This window comes from Nothobranchius furzeri, chromosome 14 (assembly GCF_043380555.1).
Source record: "Nothobranchius furzeri strain GRZ-AD chromosome 14, NfurGRZ-RIMD1, whole genome shotgun sequence".
Lineage (NCBI taxonomy): Eukaryota > Metazoa > Chordata > Actinopteri > Cyprinodontiformes > Nothobranchiidae > Nothobranchius > Nothobranchius furzeri.
The window spans coordinates 24,925,775-24,945,865 of record NC_091754.1 but is presented as its reverse complement, the minus strand read 5'-3'; the positions used below and the strand labels follow the sequence as shown (position 1 = coordinate 24,945,865).

Below are 20,091 nucleotides of genomic sequence, written 5' to 3'. Positions count from 1 at the left end.
GATATCACACAATAATGCATCAGAAGAAAATCAAATAAGAGTAATATATATATATATATATATATAATTACATTTTACCCAATGATGAAGAACGGATGGGTCAAATCAGCAAAAGTCAAATGCATGTTTGTACAGTGCATTGTAGACATTATTCCTTCAATGTGCAATCAGATGACTGATTAAAGTCAGGCTTTTGTTGATTGCATATTGTGGTTTTAGCTTTTACTTTTAATTGCAAATAAATATTCAAAGACATTTCATAAAATCTGGTTCACAATCTTGTATGAGAGGACTACAGATATGCACTGAATCTGTTCATTTTTCCTGGATAATCAAAATCTTGTGCAAAAATGCAGTCTGAGATTTTTGTTAATATTACAAAGAAAGAAAAACTTACTTGAAAATGTAATAAATTATCTTCTTAAAACTGAGCATTGCAGGCCTTCATGAGAAAATTAGTACACAAGGTATATTTTTTGCATTTCATACTCTCTTTCATCCATTTGCACCCTTAAATATTAACATGCAAAACCAATCCTCTAAGAAACCCCAGTGAGTCACCAAATGAGCCTCAGGTCGGACATTTAAACCTTAAATAAATTTGCAGCTAGATGAAGATGTTTTTGGACTCCTGGCCTGATGAAATGCATTTATCTGCATGGACATGTCTTCAGACAAAACTGGAATGCATGAAGAAACGATAGAAAGTTTAACAAAGGGGCAGTAAAACACATATTAAAGCGTTTTTGTTTATCTCCTTGGTGGGTATGGGCCCAGTTCTGTCAAAAACATGATGGACATGTGACATGCAAGGGAAAAACATCCATATTTCTTACCTAAGAATTATCTTGAGGTAGAAATGTGAGTTGTTTTCTTTTTTTTATTAATTTTGATGAGGAAGGGGATGTTTTATTAATGACTTTAATCAATAGTTCAGCAAGTGTGAATTAAGTTCACCATTTGTAATGCAGTGCTAACACTAACACAAGGTGACAGTATTGTGCCAATCATCAAACTGCTTTTTAACGGTCTGTGTGCCTTTTTCAGTGTACTGACCCCACAGAATTCCCAGTAAGGTGTTTTTCTTTATCTTTATTTGGATTCTGGAATTAATCTTGAAACCTTTAACTTAGCATTTCATGACTCATATGGAGTCATAACTTCAGTTTTGGCAAGTGTTGATCTGGATACACATACTGACATCAAAAGATCACAGTCTAATTTCTTTGAGCGCATACAGTACTTTCCTACAGAGGTGTGACCAAGTCACTGCTTTGCAAGTCACAAGTAAGTCACAAGTCTCTCCAGTCAAGTTTCGAGTCAAGTCCAAGTCAAAGACAACCAAGTCCAAGTCCTTAACTTTGAATTTTCAAGTCATAATCAAGTAATCCATCCAACTTCAATTAAGTGACAATGATAATAAATAAATTCCAGAAATGAAGCTTCTTAAAGCTTCATTTATTTGCTCAAACAAGCAGGAAGTGCAGCTGAAACTGATTATAAACGAAGAGCTGCTGCATTTAGCGGTACAAGATCACACCCAGAACCAAGAATCATTCATGAGTTTTGTCCATGTCGGGCCACTTTTATGCTAAAATATCAAATATGCTCAAGTCATCATCAAGTCAACAGATGCAAGTCAATTCAAGTCCCAAGTCATTGGTGTTCAAGTCCGAGTCAGGTCGTTAATCTTAATAGATTTTATCAAGTCAAGTCAGGAGTCATTAAAATAATGACGAGTCTGACTCGAGTCCACACCTCTGCTTTCCTATATAAAAGATGAGCTGTTGGTAACCCAAACAGAGAAAACATTAACAAAAGTAAAGTGTTAAGTGTAAAGGTTTGTTTCAACTGCATGTTTTTCTTATTTAAAATAGTTTTAAGGTAATTTGTGTAAAGCAGTGTCATAAAACACAATAAAAGACTAAAATCTGCACTTGCATTAAGAGTTTACACATGAATCAACAATGTGACCACCTTTTGTGAGTGTGCAGAACTGCACTAAACACTGTGGCTAAAACTGCTTCTTACTGCATGCACTCCGACCAGACAGATGAAGAAAGAGGCGGATAATTAATGCAGGGACTGGAATAAAATCCCAGACACAATACTTCTGTCTTGGTTAGCTGTTCACACCTCAGACAATAGAAGTTATTTGTGTGCTGCAGAGGTGATATATTTTTCTGCCAGTGGGGAAATATCAGTTTTGAGCTGAGAAAGGTCCCAAAAATGTAGGAGAATAACAAAGGCAGTGGAATTCATTCTCCTAGGATTATGAATGTATGTCACAGATAGCCTTTTTAATATTTGTTGAGATGATTTTTCTTGAGAGTAATGAATCTAATAAAACACGGTTGTGAGGGTGTAGCTAATAGATGAATGACTAATGTAGACGAGCAAAGTCACAAACACAGGATGTCACTTCATATTATGTCAGTTTAAACTTGAAAACAACACCAAGTTTAGATGGCGTGGTTTCAAGAGCAGCACCCGCTGCCGCTTCACGTGGGTCTGACTTGATGCAGTTAAAAGATTGGCTTGGGAAAAGCAATTTCACCAAATGTCAAAATGTAGCCGGGCCAGATGTTTGCATGAGACGGATAGGAATGGAGGAGGAAGGTGAGGTGTTCAGCCACAGGGATGCACGTTATTGGTGTTTTTCATCTTAACCCTTTCATGTTTTTGCTAAGATGATACCTCCTGCCTGACACATTTCAATTTCTTACATTTCCAGTTTTTCTTTTTCTCACATTGCTCATCTTGCTTTTCTTTAGCTCATTCCAGTTTATCTTACCCGGATACAGATGATAAGAAAATATATGTGTATGCGACGTAAATAGGAGTCAGATGTCTGTGATTGCCCAAATGCCTTTTCAGCATCTGTAAGCCAATCTGATCTTCGTCTCTAGCTATCTTTTCTTATTTTTATACTCAAGGTCCTAAATGAGCCATACCACAAAGTCCATCCATGTTTAAGAATAATCATTATAATTTTAGGGATATTAAGCTGAGAAATATTAATATTATAAAACAAGACAACAAAAAGAGGTCTGCATTGCCGGCAGTGAGTCGGAGACGTTTCTGTTGAGAGTTGGACTCCTCCAAGGCTGCCCTTTGTCACCGACTCTGTTTATCACTTTTACGGACGGGTTTTCTAGGTGCAGCGAAGGTGTTGAGATGATCCGTTTTAGCGACATAAGGATCAGGTGTCTGCTTTTTGCAGATGATGTGGCCCTGTTGGCTTCATCGGAACGTGATCTCCAACTTTCACTGGAGCATTTTACAGCAGAGTGGGAAGCAGCTGGGATGGAAATCAGCTCGTCTAAATTTGAGACCGTGGTCTTGAGTCGGAAAAGGGTAGAATGCCTTCGGGTCAGGGATGGGGTTCTGCCCCAAAGTGGAGGAGTTTTTTAGGAGTGGAGGGAAAGATGGAATGTGAAATCGACAGACGGAATGGTGCTGCGTTTGCAGTGATGCGGGTGTTGTACCGATCTGTCGTAGTGAACAGAGAGCTGAGTTGAAAGGCAAAGCTTTCGATTTACCGGTCTATCTGCGCTCCGACCCTCACCTATGGTCACAAGCTTTGGTTAGTGACCGAAAGAATGAGATTGTGGATACAAGCGGCAGAAACTAGTTTTCTCTGCAGGGTGTCTGGGCTCTCCCTTAGAGATGGGGTGAGAAGCTCGGTCATCCAAGAGGGGCTCAGAGTAGATCCGCTGCTCCCCTATCATCAAGTGGAATCGGTTGAGGTGGCTCGGGCACCTAGTTGGCATGCTTCCTGGATGTCTCCCTAGTGAGGTTTTCCAGGCAAGTCCAACTGGGAGGAGACCTAATGGAAGACCCAGGACACACTGGAGGGACTATGTCTCTTGGCTGGACAGGGAACGCCTGGCCAGAGGAGCTGGCTCAAATGGCTGAGGAGAGGGAAGTCTAGGCCTCCTTGCTTAGGCTACTGCCCACGCGTCCCAACTCTGGATAAGCGGACAAAAATGGATGGATGGATGGATGGATGGATGGGTGGATGGATGAATGAATGGATGGACAACAAAAAGAGAAAGAACCCTTGATTGGCTAAATTACATGTACAAATGTGGGCTTTTGTTGTACTTTTATAATGAGCCTGATTTCATACTTCAGTCTTATCAAGACCCATGAAATGATGAATAATAATAACACAAAAAAAATCACAAAATAAGACAACAAGATACTGGTGTGGTGGGTTTTGATTATAAAAACACCTCAAATCAGCAATGTTTTTTAACTCACAACCCCAACTGCTTCATGCTTTCAAAGTAAAAACAAAACATGCTAGATATGCATTAAACTAGAGTTACCTTAGCCTCTTTTCCTCAAAAGCTCTTATGTTGTGAGAGGACACATTCTCATTCTGAAAAGAACTCAGCCAAAGCAACCCCTATCATTTTTATAAAGGCATGAGAGATCTGACTCAAGCAGCAATGGTGAGAAAATTGTATCTCTCAAAGCACCAGAACCATAGAAAATACTTCAGAATCACTGCCAAGAAGCAGCAACAGATCATCCATTTAATACCCAATTTACCTCTGACAGCTTTTTCACAAGTTCTAACAAAAGCAACAAAACAGAGATGAAGCCAGAAGAACAAAACAACCCAACTCTTCTGCTTTCAGGGACCTCGGCTGATGTTTATTGTAAGTCAGGACGGGTTGGGATTTAAAGCCAATAAAACAGCTGCACAAATACGTTCTGAGCGTTATGTAAATGGTTGGTAAAAATGATTGTAACAAAATAAAAAAAGGTAAGAGTTGAAAAATAATCTGAACTTTCCAGAGTGCAGCGTCAAGCCCTTTAAAATGATTTGTGTGTACTGACAAAATAGTGGCTCCCCCACCAGGGTTGTATAGCCGTTAGCTTTTCTCAAAAATAAAATCATAGTACCAAATATTGTTCTATTGGTTTGTGACAAATGATGTTGCAAAGCATTCCTGGGCTGTAATTTACAGGATGCAGGACTATTGCTCCTAATGTTTTAATGTTATGTATTTATTGATTGGTGTGAGTCTTCAAATAGAAACTACTGAATCATGCACAAGCATGCTATTTATTGCATGTGTTTATTGATAACACCCATGGTCTTTAGAACAGAGATGGGTTTTAATAAAACATTCTAATGAATGGTTCAGAATTGTTGTTACATAGAGAAATTCGCTTGATCAGGAACAGATGACTTCCTGTTTTGAATCCTCAAACGATTATCAAATATCTTCTCTAGTTTTTGTCCTCTAGAACAGTTTGATTGACAGTGAAAGATTTCCTCTGCTCTCCACAGATGAGTGGGCAGCTTCCAGCTGAACAAAGCACTGTTTTGGTCTAATTCTGCTGCATCTGTGTGCCAGTTGTCCCTCTCATTCGTTTACACAGCCAATGCCATTTCACTAAATCATCAACAAAGAGACAAACACACACACACACACACACACACACACACACACACACACACACACACACACACACACACACACACACACACACACACACACACACACACACACACAAACCATGCACACACACCTTCTTTGTCGTCATGGCGAATAATGGCATCTTGTATAACGTCGGTGAGCCCGAAGCAAATCCTGTTCTTCCTGCCATGGATGGATGGGGCTCGAACTTTGACACCACTTTGCTGGCGCTGAAGGTTCTTTTCCCTCTCATAGTACGCCCTAATTTGGTCACAACGCATCCTTCTGACCAGCCTCTGGCGCTGGCCGATCGGTAGAGACTCCAGCAGACACTGGTCTATCTCCATGTTCTGACGGAAAACGTTACATAGTTGAAAACAACCTGGTGGAAAAAGGAAAGAGGATGTCGTTTAGGGGCAGAAAACAACAGCTGTACCTGTAATTTATTTATTTTGATTCCGTTTTGTTTGTTAAGCAGATGGATGCACGTAAACAGGAAGGTCATTCAGAGTAAACGCTACACTCCATCATGATTATCCAACAGCCTGACAGTGAGCTAATGAGACAGGCTTCATATGATTTAGTACACCGACACTGTGAGGATCACCTCCAGGCACAACTGTACATCTGTGTTATTGTTTTGTGTGCTGACATGTCAGCATCAGCACCTTGCCCTGATGTCTGCGGGCAGCTGTTTAACATATTTGCAGCTAAACATATTTGCTGTCTGTCCAGCCCCAATGTGGGCTGAGTGAGGTGTTGCAGCATTTTATGGGTCGTTTCTCCAGTCCTGGCAGACTGTAGTAATTTTCCTGACTGTGTTTAATCTCCCTGTTGCTCAGTAGATCTTAGCCAAACCGATCTCGTAATTGGTCAGCTGCTGAACCTGTTATGTTCTGCCTGATTTAATAGGATGTACGACAGATGGGATAAAAATGAGACTGATTATTCTGTGAAAATTCTATTTGGCAGTGAGTGAAATATATAAAGGCATCAAGTGGACTTTCTGTCCTTGAGGATGTTGTCTTGGAAATAGGAAAAGTGGGAATGTGTAAGGATTTCAGTGACTCTGACAAGTGGAAATTGATGCTGGCTCAAAGCCTGGTTCATGGCATCTATGCAACTGCAGATTGTGGGATGTTCTGGTTTTCTCAGGATTTACCAATGTGGTGGAAGAACAAAAAAATATTGAATGTTTTGCCAATGCAAATAGCCTTCTAGGTTATCTGGGATAGTCAGATCCAACCAACATAAATCTTCCTTCTGGTGAAAACAGTGCAGAAGAGTTTGTTGAGTGTGGAGGTATACAGGTATAGATACAAAGTGGCCAGGTTGACTGAAAAAAAAAAGCTTTAAATGAATGAGTGAATAGAATATCAGAAAATGGTGGAATGCCTTCTCCAGGTCAGGGATGAGGTCCTGCCTCAAGTGGAGGAGTTTAAAGATTGGTTTATGCTTGACGCGTCCGCGAGGTCCGCACGGCTCCGCGCGGAAAAGTTGCGTCATTCTAACAACCACGCCCCTCCACCGCGCCTCCGCAAGGCTCAGAATTTCCGCAACGCGCACTTCGGAACATTTCTAACCACGCGGACGGACGGACGGACGGACGCGGAAAAACATGGCGGACCAGCAAGAACTAGTACGGCAGAGGTTCGTAAATACAGACATTTGTATGATTCAGCTCTCAAAGATCACGGTGATCAACATGTTGTTAATAATTCTTGGAGAGAAATAGCTCGCACTGTCGGAAAAGACGAGAACGCTGTTAAAAATGCTGAAATGCCATGTTGTAAACAGTCATTTCTACTTCTACTATGGTGTAGTGTTGGATGCATGCCATAGAGATCCATGCTGCCCCGTTCAGTTTGGGAGAATATTGGCTCACCGCAGAGAGTTGTGAAGCACGTTCCATCCGCGAGCCGCATCACCGCGCGGAAAGTGAATGCGTCAAGCATAAACCAAGCTTAAGTCTTCCACATCAAGAGAGGCCATTTCCAGGGTCTGGTTAGGATGCCTCCTGCACGCCTCCCCAGTGAGATTTTCCGGGCACGTCCAACTGGAAGGAGACCTGAAAGGAAGACCCAGGACACGCTGGAGGGACTATGTTTCTTTGCTGGTGTATCGTACCAAAAGGGTCATTTTTCACCTATATATTGAGCCACATAATAACCTTTCATCTACAGAAATAAATCCACTTTCTGGTTGGCCTTCTAAATCCAGAAGGTTCTGCTCAGCGCGTGTTTACATACAGAAGACAAAAAATCCAGACTCTCCCAAGGTCCTACACGCTGCATGAATGCTGGACGTCAACATTCTTCACTCAGAATAAGGGAAGACTCCATGACTTTTATAACTCATAAGCTTACAATAATCATGTGTGATGAATGAACAAGATGTTTAAATGAAATGTTTGAATAATCTGTACTTAAATCAATGAATTTAACATGGATATTGTTCTTACAATGATCTATTTATCTCACAAATCAGTATGTGTTGATTTAACAAGTTAATCATTGTTTATACTCATACACATTACAATAAGTTACATATTAAGGCTAAGAATTTTGCATCTGAAGGAAGGCGTGGCTTTCTGAGGGATGTTGGTAAAAACTCAGAAACGTGTCAAATTCTGAGGTTTCTCGCTGACCCTTGAACCGGCCAATTTGGGAATAAAGCATTTTTGAAACCATCTTCTCCTTTGACCTCCTGTCAAAGCCTCTGCAACGCTGCGGCTTATACCAGACAACCAGCTCTTCTAAGAGCCAAGCAAACATCAACCTTAGACGCAAACAAGCATTCCAGCTTTTGGCCTTCACCTCAAGGGCTCTCAGACTGGACGGGTCCTATCGGAACTATCTACGGGTTTCTGATATCAGAGTTCACTCCACTGGCAGTGACCAGTACGACCCCCCCCCCCCAGATCGAACGAGAACCTCCACACCAAGTGTGCGTAGACTTGGCATGGCAGATTGCATCTGATGCTGTTTTTAATAAACAACTCTCCAGTTAGAACCAAACAACAAATTCTTTTACACCCACATTTCACTATTTCTCTCAGATACAAAGAACAGTTGCTACAACATCTAGCTTCCATCACAACACCTCACATCCACCACATCACATCTCCTTATTCATATCTTGTCATGTATAAATTATTAGTTTAGGAAAAATAATTTTATTCATTTTATAAACTATATACTTGATTCAGTCTGGATTAATACGAAGTGTGTTTATGGTCCCTAAAGAAGCAAAGAACCCTAAAATCTTCTGATTAAACAATCAAAGATCAATCAGATTAATATTTCATATTTATATGGAATCATCACATCTTATTGGTCATAATTAATATGTAATAATTGCTACACTGATCAGGAAAAGCTTTAGGATTCCCCCGAAGGAACTGGCCCAAGTGGCTGAGGACAGGGAAGTCTGGGCCTCTCTGCCCCCACGACCTGACTCCGGATAAGTGGATAAAATGGATGGAAGGATGAATATTATTGGTGGTACGTTATGCAGAATCGTGTGGGTCAAATATGTTAGCGTAAGAGGAGAAGGTTGGAACAATATGATGCTTTTGGCAGTCAACCACTGAGAAATCATGGGTTCTGCCAGTCTGGGGATGTTACTTTGATCTGAAACTACATTGCTGCTGATCAGCATGCTTACTGACAGGTTTTCCTCTTACTGTAGCAAACTCAGTCAACAGAACAATATGCTGTCACATACAAGCATAGTTCAGAAACGGACAAGTGTCGAGTGTCATCTACAAACATTCACATGTGTCAGTCCAATTCAGTATTTGTAAGTTTCTCAGGAGAATAAAGTCTAATCCATAAAAGCACATCTTGTTACACGGAGGAACTTTTGGTGCCAGACACCGCGGAAAGGTCCATCAGAGTTTCAGCTCAGTTAATACCTTGATGGGTGTAATATTATGGCTGATTTTTGAAGTGCAGTTTGGAGTTGACGGCCTGAATAGTTTGACTAATTCAGGTCAAAGCCAACCCAGAGGACAAGCAACATTCCAAGATGAGGTTTTCTTTGCAAAGACATGGCATGTCATGTTTTCCTTTGTGACTCACCAAGTTGTCTCTCTTTGGCCCCGCTGTCGCAAAATCTCATTCCCCCATTTAAAAATGTATTTTGTAAAGTGAGTCTTTGAAGTTTCTTTGTTCAGATTTTTTTTAAATATCCCTTCCTCCCTGAAGCATTTTGTCTCTTTGCTGTATGTGCTTGAATGTGACTCTCTTCTCTCTCTTTCAGTCTATTCACCAGGTCAAAAATTTTATATCTGGGACATCCTTGAAGCATCTTGTCCGAACGCATCGCTCTCTTTCTCACTACTTCATCATCTCTTAAAATATCCCCGATGTGCACATGATGTGATGTTTTTGTGTTCTGAGTTGGAACGTATTCCCGGTGCCTGGAAGGGTTTTCCTTTACTAAGTCTTGCAGCAGCGAGAAGAACCTTGAATGCTAAATCGGTCAATCAGCTGGTTGAAAATATTGATAGGATCCTTACATAGTTATAAAAAATAAATACATTAATAGTTGGAATACCATAATGGTGAAACAGCAGCTTCTCCCTCCAGCAGCTGTCAACAAAAAGAGAATCCTAATCTAGAGTGAGATATCCAAATCAAGTTCTGACTTAAATGTGACATTAAGCATTATTAATGGAGGAAATGCTTTTGAAGAAATAAAATATTGTCTCAAAGTTTCAGTCCATCATTGATTTATGCAATATTCCTCATATTCAATCGCTCTGTATTTTACAAAATAAAAGCCTGTTGCTCCTTAGCCGTTTGCATATGAGCTGCAGTGGCGGCGCCAGAGGGGAGCTAGGGGGCGCTATAGCTACCCCTGGATTTAGTCATTGCACCCCCATAGCACCCTCATGTAAATATTAGATTTTTAATTTTTTAATTTTTACAATTTCATTTTAATTTAATGTGTGGACGTGATGATATTTAACATCCAAAACAAAATAATCAGTAAATTATCATCCATCCGTTGTCTGAACCCGCTTTGTCCACATAGGGGCTGGTGCCCATCTCCAGCAGTCAATGGGCAATCAGGCGGGGTACACCCTGGACAGAGAGCCAGTCCATCGCAGGGCAACACAGAGACACAAAGGACAAACAATCATGCACACACACACTCGCACCTAAGGACAATTTAGACAGGCCAGTTAGCCTAACAGTTATGTCTTTGGACTGTGGGAGGAAGCCGGAGTACAGTAAATTATCATATAGATAGTAAAACGTAAACCGAAACAGGAAATTGATGTTAGCCTTTGACCTCATTTTTCACATGCGAACGAGTGAAAGGTAGAGCTAGTAGTAAAATGGATCGGTTTTTGTTGTCCAGATTTCCACGTGTTCAGTCAGAAACGAATTAATCTTTGGAAGTGATCTCAGACCCACAAAAACGTACGGACCTGGATGAAGAGAGTCAACCCTCAACCGCCGCAGCAGTCGAGGGCTTTGCCGCTGGAAATGCTAACACTAACGTTAGCTAACCTTGCAACACTATAGATGGTTTTCTGTGTGGCTGTATGTGTTTATGATTTCATGGAAAAGTCAGCGGTTGTTCATATGTTCATGATGTATATTAATGATTGTTTCAGGTGTTGTTGAGGTTTTGTGCACGCGTGTGTATCTGCTAGTGTTGAAGTTGTTTTAGAGAACAATAGATACGCATGACCACTTCCTTCATAGCACCCTCAATAAAAAGACTAGCTACTCCAAAGCACCTGCAGAAAAACATTTCTGGAGCCGCCACTGATAAGCTGCTCTCTCACATCCGAAAGAAATGATGAAGTAATAACAAAAATGATGTTCTGTTATTGGCTGAAAATATCTGGTCAGTTGTGCTTCTAGACTTTTTCCTGTGGCAACTTCAGTTGTAGATGATGAAGAAATGAAGGCTTTCTGAGAGTTTCATAAAAATATTTTTAAAGTTGCAACACGAAACCGAACCAACGTCACTAAATCCTCCAGAAATAAGATGTTTGAACATGTTCTCTGAAGTTCTACTTTGAATGGTCTAAAACAAAAACCACCCATTGGGAGGTAAAAGCGTCCCCACAGACATGGGTGTGCTGCTACTCCTTTGAGTTAACTGTACACACTCTGCAGCTGTTTTTGGCTGAAGTGTGTTTGGAAAAGATCTTTATCAAGCAGAAACAAAATCACACTGGCAGACAAAAAGGTGGGTTCCAAATGTGTGTGTGATACACATCTTAACATTCAAACAGCAGCCCTTTCAACCCCAGTTTGCTACACACAGACACACACTTTCAGGAGAATCTATCAGGGCCATCTGCTCTGGCTGGACCTAAAAAAAAAAGCTCTTTTGTATTCAAGCCCGAGAAAGGATGGTGGGGGTGGGGTACAGCATATTATTACATTGTTTAAGCCAGGTGCTTCAGTTGCATTGGTTTCAGGAACTTGGCTGGCTATGAGCAGTGACACACGCACCATCGATCACAAAAACACATAGATTATACCACATTTTTTCATTGTCACTCCATGTTTTGGTTTTGTTGTTTTACTCGTGTGTTTAACTTGCTCCTTAGCAGTGACAGTGTCACATCTGTGCATTTAGCAGAAACATTGGGATAGCTGAGAAGCTGATGGGAAGTCATAGAAGGGACTAAGATAAGGCTATCAGGAACACAACAGTTAAAACGAGACATTGGGGGATAGTTTAGATTTTTTGTTCTTTGAACAGCTTTCGTTTGAAAAAATGGTGATTAATTATGACAAGCTTATGCAAATCCTAAGCAGGGCCCTGACTCAAAAGGGAAACAATTGTTTTAAAGTAACTCTGATATTAAAATGCTAATTTCATTTACGCAAACACACTTTTAGAAATCCTGTATGAGAAGAAGTTAGCAGTAGCTGTTTTTACAGGACCACAGCGTTTGCAAAACGGGATTTGCCGCGGCACCCTGGAGAGGATTTTGGCATTTATAGTGGCAAAGCTGAAGCTAGAATAAACTGCCATCAGGCACCTCTCCAACCAAGACGGGATAAAGGGAGGTCGCTAGACATACCATTGCTGTAATATTACGCTGATTTGTCAGCATGGTGTGTCTTCTAAAAGCACCTAGTGAGGCTAGCTAACTGTTGCAGCTTTGGTTAAGTGTGTAACACGTCTATTCTAGCAGCTTCGTGGTATTAATGCTGGGGAAAAGATTTAAAATGAAAAAATAAAGGTTACATGTTTTTGTTTAAGGCATGGCAGAAGTTCACTTTGAAATTGTTCCTAACGGTTGCTTTTTGCTCATTTGTCTTTATTTCTAAATGAGGCTGTTTCTATAGCAATATAGACTGTTTAAGATAGTAAATGTAAATAACATTTCCACAATAAAACAATCAAAATAATTTCTTTAAATAAACATTGAAAAAATTAACAGGTGGAACTAAGGTTAGGCGATGGGACGAATGAATGGACCATCGGCGATGGGCTGAGTCGTTACAGTTGTTTTTTATAGGAGTTATATTTGTTTATTTATTTATTTGTTTGTTATTGACAAATATTTTACACGTTACGCACAGAGAACATTGCAGAGGTAACAATCAAGAAAAGATCTCCATCAGCGCATCTGACCCTTTTCTCACCTCTTCCGCCTCTGGCTGCTGACAGTGCACGCACAAGCAGCACTCTATGTCACTCTACCAAACTACAAATACAAAATTAAACAAAAACAAATATATAAATTGATCTTCCAGCAAACATATGTGCTGCGCTTGTCTAAAAATAATCAATGTTTTTGGCTTCTTCTGTGTTTGCAAATCAGTCCGTGCATCATGACGTTACTTGCATGAACAAATCGTCCATCATCTTTGTTTTGGACTGACCATTGGTGGTGGGAAAAGTCATACAAATCAGTGGAACTCAAACTTATTAAAAGTAGCAAATTGCATAAGTTCATTTATTTTACAAATTCAACTAAAAATATGAAACTAACTTATAAGATGGACTAATTCCATGCAAAGCCAGATTATTCAAGCTTTTATTTGTTATAACTGTGATGATTATGGATTACAGTTTATGAAAACCCAACATTCAAAATCTCAGACAATTAGAAAAAGTTCAATATTCCAGATTCAAAAGTGTCACACTCTAATCTGCTAATGAATCCATAACACCTGCAAAGCATTCCTGACCCTTTAGATGGTCTCTCAGTCTAAGACTAATTACAAACATAATTGAGTTATTCAAATTTTAAGAATTTTACCTGCATGGTCAAATGTTTTACCTTAAAAATAAAGTTCTACAGCAAATTTAAATAACATTTGCTGTAAATCAACAATGTTTTAGACATTTTATTTGATTTGTTTAAATAAGTGAAAGAGTAAGGTCTCTGCCGACTAAATTTTCAATCCGTTGGAAAGCCTAATGCAGCATCTGCATAAACATCAAGCTTACCCTAACCAGGGGGTTGTGTGTGTGTGTGTGTGTGTGTGTGTGTGTGTGTGTGTGTGTGTGTGTGTGTGTGTGTGTGTGTGTGTGTGTGCGTGCGTGCCTTACATCAAAATAAAGTAACACAACTGTTAAATTCAATTTAGTGTATTTATATAGTGCCAAATGTTCCAATAATAAATTAGGTTTTCACATATGCTGGTAATGATATTAATAAATAAAGGTTTCCTCATTCAGGTCGGAGTAAAAGAAAAGGTCAGTAAAAGTGCTCATCTTAAAGGTCATTTTCACACATGATTAGAGGTGTGACCAAGTCACTGCTTTGCAAGTCACTAGTAAGTCACAAGCCTTTCCAGTCAAGTCTCAAGTCAAGTCCAAGCCAAAGACAACCAAGTCCAAGTCGAGTCCAAAGTCAATGATGTGGAAGTCCAAGTCAAGTCCAAGTCCTTAACTTTGAATTTTCAAGTCATAATCAAGTCATCTGTCAAAGTTCAATTTAATGACAATGATAATAAATAAATTCCAGAAAAAAAGCTTCTTAAAGCTTCATTTATTTGCTCCAACAAGCAGAAAGTGCAGCTGAAACTGATTGTAAACAAAGAGCTGCTGCATTTAGCGGAACAAGATCACACCCAGAATAAAGAATGATTTATGATTATTGTCCATGTCGGGCCACTTTTGGAATAAAATATCAAATATGCTCAAGTCATCATCAAATCAACAGATGCAAGTCAGTTCAAGTCGCAAGTCATTGGCGTTCAAGTCCGAGTCATTTCGTAAGTCTTTATAGATTTTATCAAGTCAAGTCAGAAGTCATTAAAATAATTACTTGAGTCTGACTTGAGTCCAAGTCATGTGACTCGAGCCCACCTCTGCACATGATCATCTGAGATGTACACAAGGAGGATGTGAGTCATAATTCAGCAGTTGATGTTCACACAAGTACTTCACAGTCGGAGAATTCCTGTTTGAGAAATGCTCCCACAGTGTGAAAAATGATGGAGGGGGAGTGAAAAGCGCAGAGGAGGCAGGAGATGAGTCGAAAGGTGGTTATAAAAATGCCTCGTTGTTATTTTAATATGTAGTTTGTGATTATGATGTAGATTTTACATAGTACTTGAACCTCAGACTTGTATAATATCATCAACACACAATACACCCTTATCTGGAGCTATTCCAACGTGGAGAGTGAACTGAGACTCGTGCTTGGTGTGTATTCCTTCCTCTCCACTTTGCAAAGTCTATATTGATTGTTTATGATTTGAATTGGTGTTGCTTGATTGATTACTATAACCCCCTGTGCATTAAACTTCCCCTAAGGTAATCCTGGATTGATAAAATTACCCAACAAGGTTCATCTCAGTACTGATCTGGTGAGTAATGCAGCAGTTAAGCTTGTGCATTCATAAATATAACAAAGGTTTGTGTTGCTAGCCCCAACTGAAATCAATCTGCACACATCAAAAGACAGATCCTGAGATCAATTATTGACCTTCATCTATCTTTAATCACCCATTTACACAATACATGAAAAAAATGATGCTGAAACATGGATATTTATTGTTTTATTAGATGATTAAAGAGTAATTATTTGTCCTCTGAAATGTTAATGAGATAGCTATCCTTGAGTTAATCTTAAGTGTGTTTACATTTCAGTCCAAATATTCCACAATTATTATTATTTTTTGATGCAACACAAAACGTTATACAATGATAGATGCAGTGCTGTATATAATTCATAATGATATGATGTGATGTGATACAATAGGATACATCCACACATCAACTGTCTATACCCGCTTGTCCATGCAGGGTCGCTGGGGGACGGGGCCTAGCTCCAGCAATCTCTAGGCGAGCAGGCGGGGTACATCCTGGACAGGTTGCCAGTCCATCACAGGGCAACACAGACACACACAGGACAAACAACCAAACACACACACACACCTAAGGTGGTTTTAGAGAAATGAATCAACCTGACAGTCATGCTTTAGGACTGTGGGAGGAGAGAACCCACAGGTGCACAAGGACAACATGCAAACTCCATGCAGAAATGCCCCAGGTTGGGATTTGAACCCGCCACGACCTTCTTGGTGCGAGGCTACAGTGCTGCACCACTGTGTAGGATACAATATTTTACAATTTGATTAAAACAAATAAATAAACTCTTAAAGTAACCACTTACAGTGCAACATAGTCCATGATTGTCAAATTTGTCAAAACACACGTGCACATTTAGAAAAAGGTTATGGTCTCTGCTATTTACCTAGAAACATAAAGATCAATCCCATTCAGCTTTTGAAGGCATTGTTAAAATGCTGATTAAAATGGGAAAGAAAATAACTTTCTGAATTAATTCATTCTCCTAATGAGAATGTTTAGCCCCGCTGCCAAAACTCAAAAGCTCATGCTGCAAATGAAGAATGTGTGACGAGCTTTTGTGGCGTTTTCGAGAACAGAGTGCTCATAAAATGGATGAAATCCCACCATATCCAACTTAACCTCTCTAAAACTGAACTACTTGTCATCCCAGCAAAACCATTCATACAGCACAATATCTCATTCCAAGATGACTTCCTATCTCTGGCTCCTTCAAAGGCAGTTTGAAATCTGGGTGTTGTGATTGATGAACACCTGACCTTTAAAGATCATGTTGCCTCTGTTGCTCGTTCATGCTGCTTTGAGCTGTATGACACACGAAAGATCAGACCATACCTAACACAACATGCCACCCAGCTCCTGGTGTAATCTACTGTCATCTCCCGCCTCGATTACTGCAATGCCCTTCTAACTGGTCTTCCAGCCTGTACTGTGAGACCTCTTCAAATGGTCCAGAACGCAGCGGCGCGTCTGGTCTTCAATCAGCCAAAAAGAGCACACGTCACCCCTCTGTTCATTGAGCTCCACTGGCTACCGCTAGCAACACGCATCAAATTCAAATTGCTAACACTAGCATACAAAGTCCGAGATGGTACGGCCCCCATCTACCTGAATCCTCTTGCGAAGGCTTACGTCTCGGCCCGGCCGCTCCGGTCATCACGGGATCGTCGGCTAGCAGTGCCTACACCACGCTCAGGACAATCCAGACTCTTCTCATGCATCATTCCACAAATGTGGAATGACCTACCAAGCACTACCAGAACAGGAGCTTCCTTTTCAATTTTCAAGAAACTCCTGAAGACCCTGCTCTTCAGAGAGCATCTTCTAAACTAGCACCTTGCCTGCACCCGTCCCCCCTCTCTACCGTCCCCCCCTTGTTCCCTACTCTCCATGACTGATGTCAATGTTGTTGTGGTTGTTGTTAGCCTAAAGGGCAATATGCCGATTATCACTTGTAAGTCGTTTTGGACAAAAGTGTCTGCAAAATACATAAACATAAACATAAACATAAATTTCCTGGTAGGAGATGTGTTCAGTCCCCATTACCTGCTCTGCATTTCTTAAAAGCACTGGATTTTTTTTTCTGTTTGCAACAACAGATTTATAAACTAGACATAATTTTTAACACTGAAGTGGCAGCTCCAAGTGCCATGAATGCTGGGAATGAGAAGCAGACTGAAGAACAGTACTGATGGGAAATATCGCACGAAGGATCAGAGGGATGTGGGAAGCATGAGCTTTCATCTCCTTGCATCTCCTCTCCAGGCTATCAGTTATTGATTTAATGTTGAACGTTCCCATGCAGACTCCAGCTAATAACACAGACAGTGGTGTAGGGATTTGTAATTTAATAAATAGCATTACAACACACATGTACACACACTCAAATATGTACACACAGGATGCTATCACAGACAGCATACAGGACGTCCAGCTGATGGTGCATTATGTGGATCAGGACGTGATCTTGAATTAGATATTTGACATTAAATGTAACATTTATTATAGATTTCACACATCGACACTCTTCCATTCCTCCATTTTAACCTCATCCTTCCCGGCCGTCGCCGCTCAGAAATCAGCATTTTTCTTCCCCAAATCTGTGTGAGCCTGCTTGTCACTCTTTGCAACACTTCATTCTCACATCCTTTCCCAACCATGACATTCCCTCGCTCCCCCTCTAAAATCACCTTAACTGTCTCTCCATCTGTGCTTCCTACTCAGTGAAATGACTATCCCTCTATCTCACCTCCTCTCTCCTCCTCTCTCTCTCTCTCTGTCTGTGTTGGTCTGTCGGTGTATTACTAACACGCCAGACAATCGTGGGAAGCATGTCTTTGTGGCTCCAATTCATCTTTCTCCTTTTTTAGTCTCCATACCTGCCGCATTCACCGGTCAACTTCACTTGTCTGCAGCAGTTCTCTGCAGCAGGCTCACACACACACCTACAGCACACACACACACACACACACACACACACACACACACACACACACACACACACACACACACACACACACACCTACAGCACACACACACACACCTACAGCACACACACACACACCTACAGCACACACACACACACACACACACACACACCTACAGCACACACACACACACCTACAGCACACACACACACACACACACACACACACACACACACACACACACACACACACACACCTACAGCACACACACACACACCTACAGCACACACACACACACACACACACACACACACACACACACCTACAGCACACACACACACACACACACACACACACACACACACACACACAAGGGGACACAACAAATGACCATTCAAAGTTAAGACTGCTTAGGTTTGCAGCAGATGACCATCATTTGCTGCATAACAACCATAATTTGCAAGCATGGTATTTATTTCAGACTGACAACCATTAGAAGTGAAAATGGCAGATTCATATAGATGATGCAAATACAATGACACCTCCTGTAATGCAACAAAATGCAGTCGCTGAAGGGTTACTTACAGCATTTGATGAAATGGTAGTAAGACATTTTCTGGATAGGTCAGACAGTCCGCCAGGCAGGCAGGAAGGTAGGCGGGATGTCAGTAAGTCAGGCAGGCAGTAGGCAGCTACAGGTCCCAGACAAACTAACTAATGCAGAGCTCGTAACCGGCACGATGCATTATTAATCTGGCTCCTTGCATGCTATCCAAACGCTGTTCCTCTGTCTGCATTATTCACCAGCAGCAGTGCAGCTCCAGTTGCAGCTCATGCAGCCTCTACATCACACAGTTCCAAACTCCCATCCAAACACACGCACACACACACATTCTCCCACAGATGCACAGCACTCTCCCTTGGTCAACCCCTTCTGCAACAAGGAGCTGCGGCTGTCTCTCTCTTCTCACCCACAGCCAGAAAACCTCTGCACAGCGTCTACCCTGCCATAGCCGATGCACGTGTTCCACTGGCGTCACTGACTGACAGCCGGCTCATCCCTCCTCTCACTCAACACACCCCCATGACGCAATGCTCTTCACCTCCTTACACTCCCCCTTCTAGTCTCATTTTCACTCTAGCACACGGATATGAGAGATGCATGCAAATGAAAGCCTTTAAGATCCATTTTCTGATAAGAAGGGTCACTGTGAGGGATAATTGCCCTTCATAATATTGTGAATATAAGAGTCATAGACGGCGTTGAAGAGGATTTGCGGATAGATGAAAGGACTGGAAATTGAAGAAAGGCAAATACAGTAGGGGGAGCAAGAAGAAAAGGAAAAAATAAGCAAGCAGATGCAAGAGATGAGACGAGAAGAGCATTACATTTGACAGAAGGACAGCTACAAACAGAGAAAGCAGAAGCTGCTGCAGTGCGGCTTTTGGTGAGATGACAGGTTAGGTGCTCAGCCCCAAATTAAGTAAAGATAAGTGTTGGTTTACTCGAATGGAGGGCTGCTCACCCATACGTTACACACGCAGCATGATGTAATGAGAATTATGTGCTTGCTCTGCTAGTATCTCTATAGGAAAACCTCTGTGACTCGTTGCTTTAGGGCTGATTTGATTTGCATTCATGAATATGTTCTCTGCATTAAGAAAGGCTTGCAGAATAAAGGTTAGAATGTTAGTTTCAAAAAGAGAAAAGGTGAGAAGAGAGATAGATGAGCTCAAAGTATGACTAAAGAAGGACACACATTTTGGTAATTGGATCTCACCGACTGCTGGTCAATGTTTAGATGTACAGTATTGGTGCTCATGACACGTTTACAAGAGGTTTTATATCCAGCCGGGTTCAGGGGAATATAATGTAATTATGAGCAAATTGCAGCAACCATGCAACTGATGTGCAA

The 20,091-nt window shown here is 40.9% G+C and overlaps 1 protein-coding gene across 1 annotated transcript in view; it reads right to left on the bottom strand.

The window, feature by feature from the left end:
• The window catches only part of myo16 (myosin XVI), a 109,140-nt gene extending 90,206 nt beyond the window's left edge, over positions 1 to 18,934 (bottom strand). Inside the window, 2 exon segments of the mRNA XM_015966257.3 lie at positions 5,551 to 5,820; positions 18,761 to 18,934. Of these exon segments, the coding sequence (XP_015821743.2) occupies positions 5,551 to 5,820; positions 18,761 to 18,788 (298 nt within the window). The 5' untranslated portion in view covers positions 18,789 to 18,934.
• Between the last annotated feature and the right edge of the window lie 1,157 nt (positions 18,935 to 20,091).